Source organism: Oncorhynchus nerka, linkage group LG20 (assembly GCF_034236695.1).
Source record: "Oncorhynchus nerka isolate Pitt River linkage group LG20, Oner_Uvic_2.0, whole genome shotgun sequence".
Lineage (NCBI taxonomy): Eukaryota > Metazoa > Chordata > Actinopteri > Salmoniformes > Salmonidae > Oncorhynchus > Oncorhynchus nerka.
In genome coordinates, this window is record NC_088415.1 from 17,058,170 (window position 1) to 17,072,132 (window position 13,963).

At 43.3% G+C, this 13,963-nt stretch overlaps 1 protein-coding gene across 3 annotated transcripts; it reads left to right on the forward strand.

Moving 5' to 3' along the window:
• The first annotated feature begins 723 nt into the window (after window positions 1–723).
• LOC115101996 (glutathione hydrolase 7) lies at window positions 724–13,626 on the forward strand. Of its 3 annotated transcripts, none has more exons than XM_029621469.2 (15): window positions 724–819; window positions 3,090–3,651; window positions 3,932–4,158; window positions 4,301–4,452; window positions 4,611–4,728; window positions 5,002–5,069; window positions 5,794–5,867; window positions 5,972–6,165; window positions 6,841–6,928; window positions 7,077–7,204; window positions 8,958–9,046; window positions 9,240–9,392; window positions 10,857–10,974; window positions 11,220–11,457; window positions 11,601–13,626. In XM_029621469.2, the coding sequence occupies exons 2-15, from the start codon at window positions 3,432–3,434 to the stop codon at window positions 11,774–11,776; spliced, it is 2,043 nt and encodes a 680-aa protein (XP_029477329.1). In that variant the 5' UTR covers window positions 724–819; window positions 3,090–3,431; the 3' UTR covers window positions 11,777–13,626. The 3 variants fall into 3 exon arrangements, with proteins under 3 accessions (XP_029477329.1, XP_029477330.1, XP_029477328.1); XM_029621470.2 differs by lacking the exon at window positions 724–819 and adding an exon at window positions 829–955; XM_029621468.2 differs by lacking the exon at window positions 724–819 and adding an exon at window positions 2,510–2,643.
• Window positions 13,627–13,963: the final 337 nt, after the last annotated feature.

Below are 13,963 nucleotides of genomic sequence, written 5' to 3' on the forward strand. Positions count from 1 at the left end.
TGGGGGACAGGGTAGTTTGGGTGGGGGTTGGGATGAGGACTGGGGGGAAGGGGGCAGGGTCACATGGGTGGGAAAGACAAATGGGTGGGCAATGGGGAAGACAGTACAGGAATACACACAGAAACAACAGCCTCTCCAAGAACGTCCCAGTTTTAAATCTTGTGGGGGGAAAAATAAGTATGGGTTTTTGAGCAGCTGACACATTGTATGACCTAGCAGGGTTAAAATACACATACACACGCACGAACACTTGCACATAAACACACAGACCCACAAGCATACCGTAAGTACCATAGTATATAGACTAACAAAATAAGGATAGCAATTTAAATTATACAAGAGCTTCTCATCTAAACCATATTGCACATAGTTTGCACACTTGATTAATGCTATGATTCACACGTGTGGATATTTTAAAAGCCTTTCATTTTCAATTTGGCAAAGAGAGCAAAAATGCTGACTACTGGTATTAAGGTAATTTTTCAGGAGCCTTTGTCTTTACACTCTACCACTCAGAGGAGGGTATGTGATGTTGATGTCTCTTAAAGAGATATTTGAATGTAGATCCGTGTCTTTACACAAGGATCTCTCCTGGGCCTAGTTTGTGTCATCAAAGTAGTGTAGTGGAAAGTGGCCCTAATTCTATTTCCTTGAGCTGCAGGGTGGTGTAGCCTATAAACAGAGAGAGAGAGAGGCGGTCTGTCCAACCTCAGGTTTCCTATCCTTTCAGTAATCTGCTACAGCACGCCCTCCTAAAACTTGTTCTGCAACTCCAGTAAAGAGACAACACCACTTCCTCTTCAGGAAGCACAGTCTCAGGTAAATGCTAAACCAGATACCTATTTATGGTTTTTATGGGGTGTTGTAGGCTACATGTAAATATACCTACATGTTACGTTTTCAACGAGATCTGTGTTTGTTCACCGACTGTAAGATTCCAACAGTTTGATTGCAGGTGAGTCCTGCCGTCTCAAGTTGAGACCATATTGTATTTTAGGATCAACAACTGTGGGCTACCACATCTCATTGTGTGACCTGTAGCCTTACCTTCAGTGGTGACCATGTGACCATTTCCTATCGTTATGTCACTGATCTTACATATCACCGAAGATCATCTATTATATTGACAAGATAACTGAGTGACCGCTTTTATTTAACAATGGAAATACACGTCCTCAAAGATGGAAGGCAGGTAGGAGAAGGCGAGATCAGGTGGGACCATTCTAGCCAATGAGAGGGCAGATAAGCATGGTAACGATTGGCACAACTCTGATATAAAGTAGTATTTTTCAAAGTTGCCAAAATGCCATGTGCGTCAATTTAGGGTATATCAGTACATTTGTAACAAATAAGCCTCATATATCAATTGAGCAATTACATTTTTGTTGACCAAATTTAACACTCATTAACCACGTTCCATCCAGTTTTTATGTGAGTAAAAAAATATATACTGTAGCCTATTAAAAAAAATGACAGCTGTGATCGAAACAGGAAGTTACCGTACAATGTTATAATTGCAGACAGCTCATTTGTTCGTTCGACATGTGGGGGATCATTGGTCAAATTAATTATGTGAGAAAGGATGGTGGAAACGCCATTAGGCTCAGATATTGATATTATAACTATCATGTAAAGCTGGGGCACAACTTTCTCTGGGGACAGTTCTGAAATGGCATTTCTGACCCCCCCAGTTTTATCATTGGAATGTGATACAAAACGATGCAACGGTGTGCTTTAGGACCGCTCTGATGCCTCAGAGCGGTGGGGTAGGCTGTTTAGAGTGTTTATCCTGCTGGATACATTTTAAAATAAGAATAATAATAATAAATTATGCCCCCCACCCCCATTTCTTAAACGCAAGTTGCGAGTTGCGCCTCTGATCACGTAAACTTGGAGACCCACCATGACATAGTTTGTGGTCCACTCACTAAGACTCGTCAAACCTTGCCGTTTATTATTAGGCTACATATGAAATAAATATGATAAACTTCACATGGGGGTGAAAGTGCACGGTGATGAGTTTGATGCTCCTTTCCCAAAAATATCGAGGGTCTTAATCTGGTGACATGTTTATTAATGCTGTTTGACAATTACAGATATTCTTGCTCTTATCCATAGTAATCTCATCATGTAGACTAGCCTACCTGCAGAGCCTACAGTATCTGCAAGGTGCTAACTCGAAAATGTGTCGCCAATTCAAATCACAATTTATTTGATTGGACGGAAACCTAACTAGTGACCTCCACAAAAAATGCCTCACTCCATAGTCTTATTTTCGTGAACAGATTTTAGGCGATGTAAACTCATCTCGCTTCTTCCTCTCTGATAGCACATATTGGGTGTAATGATTAGTCCAAACAGTTGCAACGTTTTGCAACAAAAATGAGAGTTTCTATTGGACGAATTCAGGTAGTTCCCGCCCCGTTTCGTTCGCTTCCGTTAAAAAAAACGTTTAGGAAACGTTTTGCAACCTAACGTTTGTATAACGTTTTTATATTGACTGCGTAATGAATACGCCCCTGCCCTCTATCTGGAGAGGGCTACAGGAAAGCCCTAATGTTCTTCCTTCCTCCCATTATAAATTCTACAAGAACGTCCTATCTGCATTGGTTGATGCTTGAATACAGTTGTCTGTCTCAAATGGTAAGAATTTCACAATTTTGTTTTACTGCAAAGAATATTCCGTCGCAAAGGGGGGGCAACCTTAGCGATGCGTCAATTTATGGAAGCCAGCCGTGTAGGCTGTAGCCTATGTAGGTTGCATCTCGAAGAGTAGGCTGGAAAATCAACAAGGAGATAACAACAACCCTCCCAGGGAGCAGCTGACGCGATCAATTCTGACACATTTGATCTAATAACCACATTACGCGGGTTTTGTGGTTGTAGGCCTAGGTAGATATTTGCCGCATATAGCTGATGTGTTTCACGACCACTTTCACGGTGGAAGCATAGACTATTGGTAGCCTAATATTCATAGTGGGCTATGTATTTGGCCTACTGTTTTAATACTCAATCTATTAAGTTATGCATGTGGTGTTGGCTTTATTTTCAACTATGAATGATATTCGATGCGTTTGATCTTTCCACAGGTCTTACGAATGGAATCGGATAGGCTATGAATAATTGCCGCATCACCTCCTAGACCTAGAGGGAGCCAGACAACAATGTTACGGATCAAGTGCAACATTGTTACAACTGACCAATAACAAGTGTATTATTGCAGACCAATAGCATAACTAATTGCAACATTTTAACACACCAGGTTAAGGCTACATGGCTACCTCGTGTGAAGTCAAAAGGCAAAACTGAAGACAATTCATCCTGAAGTCTGCTAAACAACATCCTCAGTGGATGCTGTAAGTTAACAAGAGAGAAGAGCTCAGGTTGTGCTGACTCCTCTATTCATTAGTTGTCTTAACTGAACCATCGCCATGTATAACCCTGCCAACGATGCCGTGGCTGGGTACTCCAGCGGCACCATGACGGAGAAAGACCCGAGCCTGGAGACGACCCTGGGAAGTGCCTACTCACCGGTGGACTACATGAGCATTACCAGCTTCCCCCGGTTACCCGAGGATGACGTGGTTTCCGGGGAAAACACTCTCAAATCACGAAAAGATGACGACAACTTCCTTAGCGAGCAAGACACAGGTAAGAGACCGGTGGATACATAGCAGACAACAAGGTGGTGATTAACCAAACCATCAGTTATAAGGTCTATATAACACTGTCATAACAGTGACATCTCCTTTTCCTTCCTTGTCTGCCAGACAGTCATGTATGATGTTCAATATGTTGTTGTACTCAGAGCCATATACAGTATTTAGATGGGTCTGGTTGTACTTATTCTGGCAACTGCCGCCTGCCTATTTCCCTTCATGCCCATTAAACACTTCCTGAATTGCATTGACCTCTGACCCCAATGTTCCAGACCCAGACCTGTTTCTGAAGTCAGCCCGTCTACAGCGTCTCCCGTCCTCCGCCTCTGACCTGGCCAGCCATGACATCACACCCCTGCGGGAGACCACCAGAGACCCCTTAGCGGAGGGCTGTGCCTGCCAGAGAGATGGCCTCACTGTCATCATCACAGCCTGCCTCACCTTTGCCACAGGAGTCACTATTGCTCTCATCATGCAGATCTACTTCGGAGACCCACAGGTGTGTGTGTCTGCCTTCCGCCCATCTTCCTCTCTTTACCCTCAACCCATCTCTCTGTCTCTCCATCCTCTCCCATCCTCTCTCCACCCTCATTCCCTCCCCCAATCTAAGTGTATTCCCTCTCCTCTTCCCTGTGTGTCAGATCTTTAACCAGGGGGCGGTGGTGACTGACGTGGCCCAGTGTACATCTCTGGGCTTCGAGGCCCTGGAGAAGCAAGGCTCTAGTGTGGATGCTGCCATCGCTGCTGCTCTCTGCCTGGGCATCATACACCCACACACCTCCGGCATCGGCGGGTGAGTCTTCACACATCACACCAGCAGGTCATCACCAGCAATAGATAGTCAATAGGATTAGGTGGATCCTAATCAAAGTGTGAGTTATGTCCCCCTAGATCTGCAAGAAGAGGATGTGCTTATTGCTGTTGAACAACACTGGTCTTTGTTATTTGCAGTGGAGGCGTGATGCTAGTGCATGACATCCGTAGGAACGAGAGCAGGGTCATAGACTTCAGTGAGACAGCGCCCTCTGCAATCCTGGAGGACATGTTACAGACCAACCTGGAGCTCAAGGTAAGAGTCTCATCATAACCTCAGGCCATGCTTGAGAGCATCAAAACCATAATGTACCATGGGTAAATTGTGACTGACATGTCTGATCTACAAAAAATATTGAGTCGTTACTTATGATGCAAGGTGATTCGTAGATCAGTCAGTCGGCAGTCGCCGGCAGTCTTTATGATGCTCTCGAACACGGCCTTAGTCTACAGCTAAAGGTCAAGTGTTGTGTCGGCCTGGAGTTCTAGTATTTGTAGTCACGGAAAATGTTCACTATCTCTGTTCCAGCCTGGCCTGATGGTTGGAGTTCCGGGCATGCTCAGTGGTATGCACCAGGCCCACCAGCTTTACGGAAGGTAAAGCTTTTTATCACTGATGAAGTCACTTTGTCTTAGAGCATTGAAGCTCACTAGCCCCAGTTAAATTCCACAAGGTTTAATAGGCTCTGGATGTCTGCTTGCTCCAGTTTAGCGCACACAGACAGTCCCGAGCCTTTGATTGGGTTAATCAGGAGTAGAGTGTTATTCTCTGTATCAGCCTTGAACAAGGGGACTCTTAGTCCATCTCCTGTACAGTGGAGCTATAATTACTCCAGTGATACATGGTCATTATCGTGGCTCAGTTGGAGGAGTGGGGTGCAGCATTGAACAAAGCTGTGGGTTTGATTACAATGTTGTCTACATACACTAAATATAGCTATATATATATAATATAGATCACTCTTTTTTTGCTGATCATTTTTGTACACAGCAGGAAATGCAAACTTATAGTGTATTTGAGTCTTAAAAACACTTCTAAAGTTTGTAATTTCCACTTTGAAATTTCAGAGTTGATTTGTCCTAGCGAAAAATTAATCACCCGCTACATAAATTTCCATTTAATTATCATTCATATAATAATTCACATTTCTTGTTGCTGTAGAATAATTTTTCTGCCGTAGCAAAATGGCTCAACTTAAGATCCTACCTCTGTAAGTGGCTTTGGATACAAATGTCTGTTAAACCATATTTGATTACAGATTTAGGACATAAAATGTAATGATAAACCAATCCAAACGGATATTTTTGCATTTTTTCACAGAATGCCTTGGAAGGATGTAGTCACCATGGCAGCAGATGTGGCCAGAAGTGGTTTCAATGTTACACATGACCTGGGTAAGCATGAGGAATTGATATTATGCTAAACATATGCATCGGTGCTCCTTAGATCAGTGTCTAGGGGCAACTTCATCCTACTCTGGATCCCCCCTTCTCTCTAGCTGAGGCCCTGGCCAAGGTCAAGGACAAGAATGTGTCGGAGGCTTTCCGTGCCCTGTTTCTCCCCAATGGTCAGCCTCCCCTCTCCGGCCTGTTCTCCCGACGACCCGACCTGGCCGCCATCTTGGACGCTGTGGCAGCCAATGGGATTGCAGAGTTCTACAGTGGAAACCTGACCCAGGAAATTGCAGCCGCAGTAAGCAGCTCCTCTGTCTCCCAGCCATCAGCCTCTGGCATTGTATAAGCACTCATAAATACTGTATTGGCTCCACTTTAAAATATATGCTCTGGGTAGACGTAGCACTTAGGGACATCTCTAGGATCAGCTTACCTTCTCTAAATCCTAACCTTAACCATTAGGAGGGGTAAGCGTAACACTGTCCTTGGATCAGTGTATAGGGGTAACTTCATCCTGCTCCAAAAGATACGGCTTCTCGTGAAGTCCCTTGGTTATTCCTTATTCATAGGGATCTAGTCAGCTTTATTCCATCAGCACAACTCTTGCCAGAATGGAAAGGTATTATCATGTGTTTCATGTATTTAAGCGATAAGGCCCAAGGGGGTGGGGTATATGGCCAATATACCACGTCTAAGGGCTGTTCTTAAGCACGATGCAACGCGGAGTACCTGAAAACAGCCATTAGCCACGGTATTTTGGCCATATACCTCAAACCCCTGATGTGCCTTATTGCTATTATAAGGTGATTACCAACATAATTAGAGCAGTACAAATAAATGAGAGCAGTAAAAATACACGTTTTGTCATACCCTTGGTATACGGTCTGATATACCACGTCTGTCAGACAATCATCATTCAAGGCTTGAAACACCCAGTTTATAATCAGGTTTTTAATCATGTATTTTCTAACAGGTGCAAGCCAGAGGAGGAGTTCTCTCTGAGGAGGACTTTGGGAATTACACCACTGTCCTACAGCAGCCAGCCGAGAGTTTCTATCAGGGTAAATATAAGATTCCCTTTGAACAAATATCTTTTCACGATTATATTGTGATGATGCATCCTCGCTCCCAATTCTTGCCAGATGTGATATTTGAACCTGCAACCTTGCGGCTAAATGCATCCATTTCTCTGTTGTTGATGTTGTGTAGGGCACCATGTGATGGCAGCCCCAGCCCCCAGTGCAGGAGCAGCTCTGATCACAGCTCTGAACATTCTGGAAGGCTACAACATCACCAGCCAGGTCCCGCGCAACAGCACCTACCACTGGATTGCTGAGGTACTTCGCCCGATTTCATTTACATGACTGATGAAAATACTTGGTTGTCAACCTGATCATTGAGTTAATCCGTAATGGTTGTTGATTACTACATGCATCCTATAGTAAATGTTAACCCTGTATACTGTGGTGTCTACAGCATGTACAGTCGTGGCCAAAAGTTTGAGAATGATACAAATATTAATATTCACAAAGTCTGCTGCCTCAGTTTGTATAATGGCAATTTGCATATACTCCAGAATGTTATGAAGAGTGATCAGATGAATTTGCCATGCAAATGAACTGAATCCCCCGCCCAAAAAATCCACTGCATTTCAGCCCTGCCACGAACGGACCAGCTGACATCATGTCAGTGATTCTCTCGTTAACACAGGTGTGAGTGTTGACGAGGACAAGGCTGGCGATCACTCTGTCATGCCGATTGAGTTCGAATAACAGACTGGAAGCTTTAAAAGGAGGGTGGTGCTTGGAATCATTGTTCTTCCTCTGTCAAATATGGTTACCTGCAAGGAAACACGTGCCGTCATCATTGTTTTGCACAAAAAGGGCTTCACAGGCAAGGATATTGCTGCCAGTAAGATTGCACCTACATCGGATCATCAAGAACTTCAAGGAGAGTGGTTCAATTGTTGTGAAGAAGGCTTCAGGGTGCCCAAGAAAGTCCAGCAAGCTCCAGGACCGTCTCCTAAAGTTGATTCAGCTGCGGGATCGGGGCACCACCACTACAGAGCTTGCTCAGGAATGGCAGCAGGCAGGTGTGAGTGCATCTGCACGCACCGTGAGGCGAAGACTTTTGGAGGATGGCCTGGTGTCAAAGAAGGGCAGCAAAGAAGCCACATCTCTCCAGGAAAAACATCAGGGACAGACTGATATTCTGCAAAAGATACAGGGATTGGACTGCTGAGGACTGGGGTAAAGTCATTTTCTCTGTTGAATCCCCTTTCCGATTGTTTGGGGCATCCGTAAAAAAGCTTGTCTGTCTGGAGAAGACAAGGTGAGCGCTACCATCAGTCCTGTGTCACGCAAACAGTAAAGCATCCTGAGACCATTCATGTGTGGGGTTGCTTCTCGGCCAAGGGAGTGGGCTCACTCACAATTTTGCCTAAGAACACAGCCATGAATAAAGAATGGCACCAACACATCCTCCGAGAGCAACTTCTCCCAACCATCCAGGAACAGTTTGGTGACGAACAATGCCTTTTCCAGCATGATGGAGCGAGCCCCTTGTAGCTCGGGGAACAAAACATGGATATTTTGGGTCCATGGGGTCCAAAACATGGATATTTTGGGTCCAAGGAATCTCCCCAGACCTTAATCCTATTGAGAACTTGTGGTCAATCCTCAAGAGGCGGGTGGACAAACAAAAACCCACAAATTCTGACAAAACTCTAAGCATTGATTATGCATTGATTATGCAAGAATGGGTGGCCATCAGTGTGTGGCCCTGAAGTTAATTGACAGCATGCCAGGGCGGATTGAAGAGGTCTTGAAAGAGAAGGGTCAACACTGCAAATATTGACTCTTTGCATCAACTTCATGTAATTGTCAATAAAAGCCTTTGACATTTATGAAGTGCTTGTAATTATACTTCAGTATTCCATAGTAACATCTGGCAAAAATATCTAAAGACACTGAAGCAGCAAACTGTGGAAATTAATATTTGTGTCATTCTCAAAACTTTTGGCCACAACTGTACTGTATCTGTAAAGCATGGCTACTTCTGTCATTGTCACTTACCAATGTCTCTGTCCAGTCTCTGAAGATTGCTGTGGCCCTGGCCAGTGGGCTGGGAGACCCCATGTATGACTCTTCCATCTCAGACAAGGTCACACAGATGCTCAGGTAGGTTCTTCTTGATCAACACAATTCATCATCAGACACTTTGATCAAACAAAATAAGATGATTGAGACATGAATCAGTGTGAAGCGTGAAAATCAGACCCGTGTGACGTTTTGAACCATCATAAAGCTGGCTAACCTGTTGATTCCTTGACCCCCCCCCCCCCCCCCTGTCGTGCTACCTGTGGTCCTCCAGTAAGTCCCAGGCAGTGCTGCTCCGCCAGATGATCAATGATTCCCAGGCATTCCCCCCGGGTCACTACACTTCCTCGTACGCCCTAGAGGAGGGCGCCGTGGCCAGTCAGGTCATGGTTATGGGGCCTGACGACTTCATTGTCTCCGTCATGAGGTATACCAAGAAACATGCTAGCAGATACCATAGACTTCCAGTCATTGCGTCAATGCTAGTTAGCGTTGGCTCTCAAAACTACCTCTAACTTCCTTCATACTGCACACAGAGACATAAACATGATATCCATGAGTTCATCTGATTCAGGGGGAAGTAGATAAAGGGCTTCATCTGACTCTGGGTCAGTAGATAAAGGGCTTCATCTGACTCTGGGTCAGTAGATAAAGGGCTTCATCTGACTCTGGGTCAGTAGATAAAGGGCTTCATCTGACTCTGGGTCAGTTTAACCTCAGACATTATTAATCAAAAATGTTTGTTCCTATCTATTGAGTTAATAATCCTGGACTTTGAAGGTTTGTGCAGTGGAGTGAAGTACTCAAGTAAAAATACTTTAAAGTACCTCTTAAGTTGTTTTTTTGGGGTATCTGTACTTTACTTTACTATTTATATTTTTGATTACTTTTACTCCACGACATTCCTAAAGAAAATAATGTACTTTTTACTCCATACATTTTCCCTGACTTCCAAAAGTCCTGCTAAGCATTCCAAATGTAAATAGTACATGTCTAATGACATCCCTGGTCATCCCTACTGCCTCTGATCTGGCAGACTCACTTAACAGAGAGCATCCCTGGTCATCCCTACTGCCTCTGATCTGGCAGACTCACTAAACAGAGAACATCCCTGGTCATCCCTACTGCCTCTGATCTGGCAGACTCACTAAACAGAGAACATCCCTGGTCATCCCTACTGCCTCTGATCTGGCAGACTCACTAAACAGAGAACATCCCTGGTCATCCCTACTGCCTCTGATCTGGCAGACTCACTAAACAGAGAACATCCCTGGTCATCCCTACTGCCTCTGATCTGGCAGACTCACTAAACAGAGAACATCCCTGGTCATCCCTACTGCCTCTGATCTGGCAGACTCACTTAAGACAAATGCTTAGTTTGTAAATGATGTCTGAGTGTTAGTGTCCCCCTGGCTTTCCGTAAATTAAAAAAACAGGAAAACCGTGCCGTCTGGTTTGCTAAATATAAAGAATTTGAAATGATTTATACTTTTACTTTTGATACTTAAGTATATTTTAGTGATTACATGTACTTGTAATACTTAAATACATTTAAAACCAGATACTTTTACTCAAGTAGTATTTTACTGTGTGACTTTCACTTTTACTTGAGTCATTTTATATTTAGGTATCTTTACTTTTACTCAAGTATGAGAATTGGGTAGTTTTTCCACCATTGGGTTTGAGTCAAGTTGCTTATTTGTAACTCGGGTTAGGATTCGGTCCAATATAAGCCAAATAGTCATGATTGTATTCAGATGCTGTGTGCTTTGTTCAGAAAAAGAGGACTGTGTAATATGTTTGATCTATTACTGTAAATGTTATTGCAGTTGTTGACTATACATATTTGATGATTGTAAGACGGTTGGTGTTCTCTGCAATCTCCCTTTAGCTCCTTGAACCGTCCGTTTGGCAGTAGGATCGTGACACCGTCTGGGATCCTGTTGAACAGCCAGATCCTGGACTTCTCATGGTCCAACAAGACCCAGACCTCTCAGCCTCTGAACCCGGTACCACTGCCTGTCATATAATGGACTGGTTTTTTATCTTTGACTTGGATTTAATCAATCAATACCAGGGTTTCCCAAACTCGGTCCTGCCCCCCTCATGATGGGTTGATTATTTGAATCAGCTGTGTAGTGCTAGGGCAAAAACCAAAATGTGCTCTCAGGCCAGGACTGAGTTTGGGAAACCTGGATCTAAACCACCAGTTATTGGGCATATGAATAACCCTCTCTCTGCTGTCTGTCTGCAGCATAATGTCATCCAGCCTGGTAAGAGGCCCCTGTCCTTCCTGGTGCCCACGGCAGTGAGGCCTCGCCTGGGTTTGTGTGGCACCTATGTGGCCCTGGGATCCTCCAACGGGGACCGGGCCCTCAGTGGCATCACCCAGGTGTTGATGAACGTCCTGTCCTCTCGTAAAAACCTGAGTGATAGTTTGGCGTATGGTAGACTCCACCCACAGTTGCAACCCGACACTCTCTTGGTGGACTGTGAGTATGGCCTTCAGAAATAGTTTCTAACTTTGTCTCTGTTTCACCCACAAATAATCACATATCCATTCATATACTGTATGTCTAAACACTAAACTTGTTTTTCATCTTTATTCCTTCCCTCACTTCTTTCCCTCTTTCAGCTGAGTTCCTGGAGGAGGATGTGGAGGTGCTGCAGTTCAAAGGTCACCAGGTGCAGAGGGTAGACGTCCTCTCATTGGTGGAGGGCACCAGGAGGACTAATGACCTCATCATCGGGGTGAAGGACCCGCGTAGTGCAGACGCCTCGGCCCTCACCATGTCCATGAACATGCCCTAGCCTTCCTTTATGACAGGGTTGGGTGAGTGACAGGAGGGGGTGTAGGGGTGAGGGATCCAAAAGGGACGCAGAGGGTTTTGAGGAGTATGAAGGACAAATGTCTATATATGAGGCCAGTATTTTGGAGGAAAATGATGCTCGAAAGGGCTGATATTCCACCAAAGGGCTGATATTCCCAAAGGGACTGATACAAACAGAATTATTATGGGCAGGTATGAAGGAGGGATACTAAGGGATATTAAGAAGAGGAGTAGAGGTGCAGGAATTTGAGGGGCGTGGAGCAGTCTTTGGGTGTCCTGGAGAAATGTGTAATGAGTCTTTGAAACGGGTTATACCCTCCTACTCACACGGGGTGTAGCATGCTGTGTGTTTTCGGTTGTCTTTTGCCAGGCACATTTCACTGTAAATCCACTGGGATATGACTATGCTCACACACACTTGAGATGACGGAAACTTAAATGGCTCCTTCCACCACACACACACACACACACACACACACACAATCCTACATACGCACGCATTCATTCCTTTGCACACATAACACACACAGATGGCATGCTTACGTCTAGATTCTCCTCAGTGGCCCATTTAACTTAGCTGAGCATCCCCCCCTGCCTGTCGTTATACTTCCACTCATTCAAAATGCCGGCGAATGCCAGTGCATATAAAATCATATGGGTTTGATCTGCTCAGTTCCATTATCTTCCCTTGTGAACACTCAGGAGTTGGCTAGTCACATACTGACACACCTTGATTTATGCTTAGACCACCTGTTTACTGTGTATGCATTTGTATGGGCAGTGAGTCAGTGACTGAGTCAGTGACTGTCCTTAATCGGATTCTTGTGGCTTGAGTCTAAAGGTGTAGTAGCTTGTCGATATCTAACCTGTTACGAACAATCACTAGGTTACTAGATGCCATTTTGTAAAGAATAGAGATCATATTCTTATCTCAAAAAAGAGTGGATACCGCACACTAATCTTCACGTGAATGTCGTCCGTCCTCACTTCAATATTGAATGTTATTTATTGCTAGTACTAATGGGTTTAAATAATGTATTATTATTTAAGGTGTTCTGGGGTAATGACTGGAAAGGGAGTAGTTTAAAAGCTTATTGCAAATCTTTTTTTAGAAAGGATATTTTTAGAATGAATGGTCAGAGTGACCAGGTTATGAACAATTGCTCGTACAATGGTTTTGTCTATTTATATTAGCATATTTTGCTTATATTTTGTCATTTGCACAGATGTTTTTTCGCTTGAGACAACACTTGCTCTATCTGATTTACTTTTAATATATTGAATGATTATTGTATTTTAGTGAAACGGTAGACATTAGTCTTTGTGCCCATATTGCTGTGTCAATGGGCTATTTATTATAGCACGTATGAAAAGACTCTCCCTTTGTATTCCAAAATGCTACCACAGGCCAATTCTTCTCCCTAGACTCAGTTGATTAACTGACCATTGTGCTAATACCTCAATAGATGTGGCTGTTTTCAATCTAATTTCAAAATGCCAATAACCATGATAAAACACTGCTTGGTTACATAAGTAGTCATTGATGCCATTATGAAGCATTAAATAAAAAGCATATTTTATTTTCTCTTTTGTTGAGCAATGACTGGCCTATACATGGGCTCTGTTTTCTGTGATGCTATTTGCCTTTCCTTCTCCTTTGTCTTAAATTTGAACGTCCACTTGTTTGCACAGTAACAAGGTTGTTTGTATACGCTACACATGATGTACTTTGTATTGAAAAGTAAGAATTCACACTGGAAGAAACACTGTATAGGAGGGCCCAGTTATGGAATAAATATGTTTACACAGAAATGTGTATATAAGGATGGAGTTACTGTTACTATGTTTTTTTTCATGAATTATATTTTTAGACATACTGAACTGTCATTAAATGTATTATCAAAATATAAAATATATAGGTAATCAAATGGGTGTATCAATATCACATTTAAACATGTGGTTCAAATTATTAAAAATTTCGAACAAATGTGAGAAGTCATAAACTAGGAACCCAGTGAAAATCTTTTAAGTTCAGGATTTATTTGTCATATGCACAAGTACAGTGAAATGCTTAACTTGCAAGCCCTACACAAGTGTAGAATTCAATATAAAAAAGTATGATAAGGGAGCTGTACTGAACAAAAATATAAACGCAACAATTTCAATG